At 42.7% G+C, this 4670-nt stretch overlaps 1 protein-coding gene across 1 annotated transcript in view; it reads left to right on the forward strand.

Annotated features, from left to right (window-relative positions):
* Positions 1–4670, forward strand: part of PPP2R5A (protein phosphatase 2 regulatory subunit B'alpha) — a 192112-nt gene that overhangs the window by 166812 nt on the left and 20630 nt on the right. The window contains exon 5 of the mRNA XM_019516430.1: positions 2980–3110. Coding sequence (XP_019371975.1) covers positions 2980–3110 — 131 coding nt within the window. The remainder of the gene's footprint in view (positions 1–2979; positions 3111–4670) is intronic.

Consider the following 4670-nt stretch of genomic DNA (forward strand, 5'->3'; position numbering starts at 1 on the left):
CAGCATTGTTTACCTGATTATATGAAGTCCTGGAAAACCTCTCCCTCAGCAGGTCCAACATTGGCCACAGTAGGCAAATAGGAGTTCTGAAGCAAATTCCTCTTGATTGGGATCAGCATCAGATGTCGGTGGATGTGAATGGCAGGGGTGAAAAAGATGTGGCCCTAACACCATTGCTGCACTGTCTGTGGATCTCAGAGCTGACCCACAGGCAGCATGTAGTGTACATGCAGCACCCGTTCCAGCCCCTCTGGGATCACACATCACTCAGTGTCAGATCTGGTGCATGTCCCATATCAGCCAGTGCAGTGCTAGAGCAGCTGGAGTAGGCAGTGTGGTCCTGGAGCAGGTGGCACTGCAGTGTATGTGGTGCCTATTCCAGCTGCTCCAGGATGTGTACTGAATCCAGCATGAAGTGGACTGTACTGAAGCAGGTGCTGTGTGTGGCTCAGATTCAGACTGGCTGGATCAGGCACTGCATGCAGCACAGTTCTGGAGCAGGCGCTGCATATGGCATGGTCCCAAACTGACCGCTGTGGGACATGTACAGGACATGGCACCTGTTCCAGGACACATGCTGGATCCAGCATATGGGGCCATTCTGTGGGCCCAGTCTGGCCTGTGGACCAGCCCCATCCCACTCATCTGGCCTACAGGCCCACATGAATTAAATGCTCCTGATGTATGGGGGCAAGAGTATGGGCAGGGTAAAGACCTTGCCCCAGAAGTTCATTCTCACAAATAGTTTGGGTAACAGAAAGGAAAATGCCCAAACCAGCAAGTGCATTAACAGGCAAGTAATGGGTAGATAGATCCCCACTCAGTGCATGTGCTTATGTCTCTACTTAAATTTCTTTGCTCCCCTGTCCTGGGTTGATGGTGTACCTTCAGTTTCCTTCTTTCATATTTAGCTTTTCCCCACAGAATCCCATACCAGGACAGTTGTTGAGATACCTAGTTCTTATATAAAAGGGGCTAGTCAAATCCTGCAGTTGCTCCTAGTTCTGGATTTAAAAACTCCCTGGAAGATTGTGGGTGACATGCCTATTTGATCCCTTTTCAGACCATCAAACAGATGTGTAGATGAAACTTCACAGAAAAATTGTGGGATGGTGACATGAGAGATTCCGTCTATATATAGAAGGGAAAAATGGGTAGAGAAGAATGAGTTTCTGTTGCCAAGGATTTTGTTTCTTTTTAGAATCTCAATATGCACAGCCAGTTGCCAAACTCTGTCTCTCCGTTCCTGTTTATAATAGGAAAAGGGGCAGGGGGTGGAGGGAGAGAAAAACATGCTTTCTGAGAGCTATTTTTATCTGGCTACAGAGGAGGAAATCTAGAGGAGGTTCCTGAAAGTGAGGTTTTAGGATCTCCTCTTGCAGAATGCAGGCTAGTATCTTGTTCTAAGAGTTTTTTCTATGCTTGGTCGTTGTGGAAAGAAGGTCTCCTATGGGCCAGGTGGTGGTGCTACAGAGCCAGGTCTCAATTTACAGGCTTGCTGTTTAGCCCTGCAAGTTGTATGCAGTATTAGTGCTGATTGTATTGAATGATAGGATCGTCGCTTGAAGTACCTCTTGTTTACTGCCCTTCCCTAGATCAGACAAGCAAAGGTAGCTAATTGGGCACTTCCTATAAGCTAAAGGTGTTCCCTGCAGACAAGTAACATGGCTAGAAAATCTCTATTGTTGGCAGGTTTACAAGAAGGTACAGTCATCATCTCTGTTACCTGGAAAATATATAAAGAAGAAAAGTTATGCAGAACATTTCTCATTGGCCTATTGGAGGGCATTTAACCTACATCAGTAAATAACTGTTGTTATTTTGTACATCATTTTTAACTTTCATCAAAGAGTTAAAGGGAAGATCCACACTAGTACAGTACAAGCAAAAGTACAAAATGTGAAATAACTCATTTTGAAATAACAATTCAAACATTATACTGGTCACTTAGAATGTTTTCCCCTCTTAACTACCAGTATCAGATCCAGACAGAAATAACTTGCACTTATGATAGCTGCAAGAGATTTTTATCTCTGTGTCTTAATTTAGAAACACTCCATAATTCTGTCAGTTCGTTGCCTACTACCCTTACTCTTGAGAATGTGCCTATTATTTTTTCATTCATTTTATTAAATATAGACTCTAGTACTGTAAGGACTTATGCATATTGTTAACTTTAAATGCATAAGTAGTTTTACTGAAATCTATTAAACTATTTCAATTTATTAATTAAAAATGTGCCTAAACAGTGGTGGAGTAGAGGCCTTGAGTCTATCACAAGGATTACATTTATTTTTTACAAATTTTTGAAGATATAAAGTGCTCAGTTGAAAATAATATTCAAAATTGTTATGAAAATGATTGCTCTGAAGGCAGTGATTCTCAACTGGGGTTTGTGAGATCCTTTAGTGTGCTGTGGGGTGCAAGGAGGTCAGCACATGCTTGTCACTGCCTGGCTGCTCCTCTCCAATCCACCTGACCTAGCACCTGTGCTATTTAAGGAGATAAGTGTGTGTTCGTCTTTGCCTGACCCCTGTGCAAGGAGGTAAGCATTGTAAACTAGTTTTTGGAATTGTGTGCTGCTCAATTCACAGAAGTTGCCAGGGGGGAGGAGGTGCCTGGAGTCTAAAAAGACTGAGAACTACTGCTCTAAGAACATCTGTTCCCAGATGAAATGCCTTTACTAAAATGCATGGTATAGGAAACGTAATTACTAAAATGCATGGGATAGGAAACATAATTATCTTGGATTCTGTTAAATTTTTAGAAGGCTTGTTAGTGCTAAGGGACAGGAAAACAAAATTTCTGATTTTACAGATTGTACTTTTAAAAAAAATCCATACTAAAATGTATTGAAACATGAATATGTCAACAAAAATCATACTGCTTCAAATGCTAGTTTGGGGATTAAGAATTAAACTGAATCAAATGGCAAAGTTTTAATAATTTAAAGTAATATCTTAATACTTATTTTTAAAGTTGTTGGAGCTTTTTGATAGTGAAGACCCACGAGAACGTGATTTCCTGAAGACAGTCCTTCATCGAATTTATGGAAAATTCCTTGGCTTAAGAGCATTCATCAGAAAACAGATTAACAACATATTCCTCAGGTACACTATGGATCTACTCTCTTATATAGACAGGATAAGAAAATATTTTGTTTTGCCTTAGAGAGCTTCACTTCAACAAAATGTTTGAATTAGCAGACTTGTCGCAGCCTGTGTTATCTAGTTAATAGGAGTCATGCATTTGCCAACTATTATTCTGTTTGTAGGATATTGAGTACCTAGGAGGTTGGAGTCCCTAATATCTTGCAGGGTCAGGCCCCTGTTGCATCTTGTATTTAAGTTGTGATTAATATGTTAACTGCACCATAAACAGTAACAGGGCTACAGGTGCAACTATTTTATGACACCATAAGGTAGAAAATCAGCCACAAAGAGATTCTGCGGAATCTTTGGAGCATCTTTGTGGGTTGCTTGTATGGCACCGTAATTTTAAAAAATAAACCTGCCTTTCTGCCAATGCTGACAATCAACTGATTGTCAGCATCAGCATTGGGATGGGGGTTGGCATCGGGACCAGGATGCCTGGGAAATAAGTTGCAGGGTTGAGGTCTTGGCTTTCCCTACCAGGAACTTGGCAATTCTCCTGCTTGGCGGCCATTCTTGCTGGGGGGCACTTTAAAATGCCTGGTCACAGGGAGTCCTGGGGCTCCCCGTGACCTGGCATGTTGACTACCATGTCCCATGGGTCCTAGGGAGCTGCAGGGCATGTCACTTTAGATATCCCAGACATGGGGACTCCAGTACTGGGGAGAGGCTCCCTGGTCCTGGGGTCCCCATGCTCCAGGGATATTTAAAAACCGTATTTGCAGTCGAGTTGCACACATGGTTTTTAGAGGCCCACTGAGCCCCAGGAGGCTTTTCAGTCCCAGGGTCCTGAGAGAGAGCTTGTGGGTTTGCGGGTATCAGGTTGGAGGAGTCAGTCAATTGCCCCCTGTCCAGCACTTGCAAACCTGTGCCCTGGGCTCTGTGCTGGCAGTGGCACTATTAAGATCTGATCCCCAATCCCAATAGTCGCACTTTCTGCCCTCTCATGAAAATGACATGAGACGTGGTTGTTGGCATTGAGGATTAGGTCTCTCAACCCTTATGCCAACCCCGTCAAGCTTCATTTTAGGCCATGACTATATTTGAAAATGCATGCTAGTTTTCTAGTTACAGCAATGTGAATTCCAAACAAATTTTACTTAAGCCATTTTAAATCATGTTCATACTGATAGAGCTTAATCCGAAAGAATGAACTAACTCCTGAATCAGTCAACTGAATTGTAAATTTGAACAGTGTTTGAAACTTATCAAATACATTTAATCAGATATACTTGCATACCACATGCACTCTCCCTCATCCCCCTGCTCAAAAAAAAAATCAAGCCCCCAAAATTGGAGTGCATATCTTTAAATGGGAAAGCTGATTTCTCTGCCAGAATGGAAGCATGGAGACACTGGAAAGACTGCCAGGTTGTGCTTCGCCTTCTGCCAGGATTCAGCAGGAACAGAGTCCACTTTTCATTGTCAGAGCTAGAGTTTTAACCCTCAAAACCCTCTTGCCAGTGCTTCCATGCAGACAGCATTTGGCTGTAGCTCTGGAAAAATCTTCCCCCCCCC

This window comes from Gavialis gangeticus, unplaced genomic scaffold, assembly GCF_001723915.1.
Source record: "Gavialis gangeticus isolate Ggan-Ray unplaced genomic scaffold, GavGan_comp1, whole genome shotgun sequence".
NCBI classification, from domain to species: domain Eukaryota; kingdom Metazoa; phylum Chordata; order Crocodylia; family Gavialidae; genus Gavialis; species Gavialis gangeticus.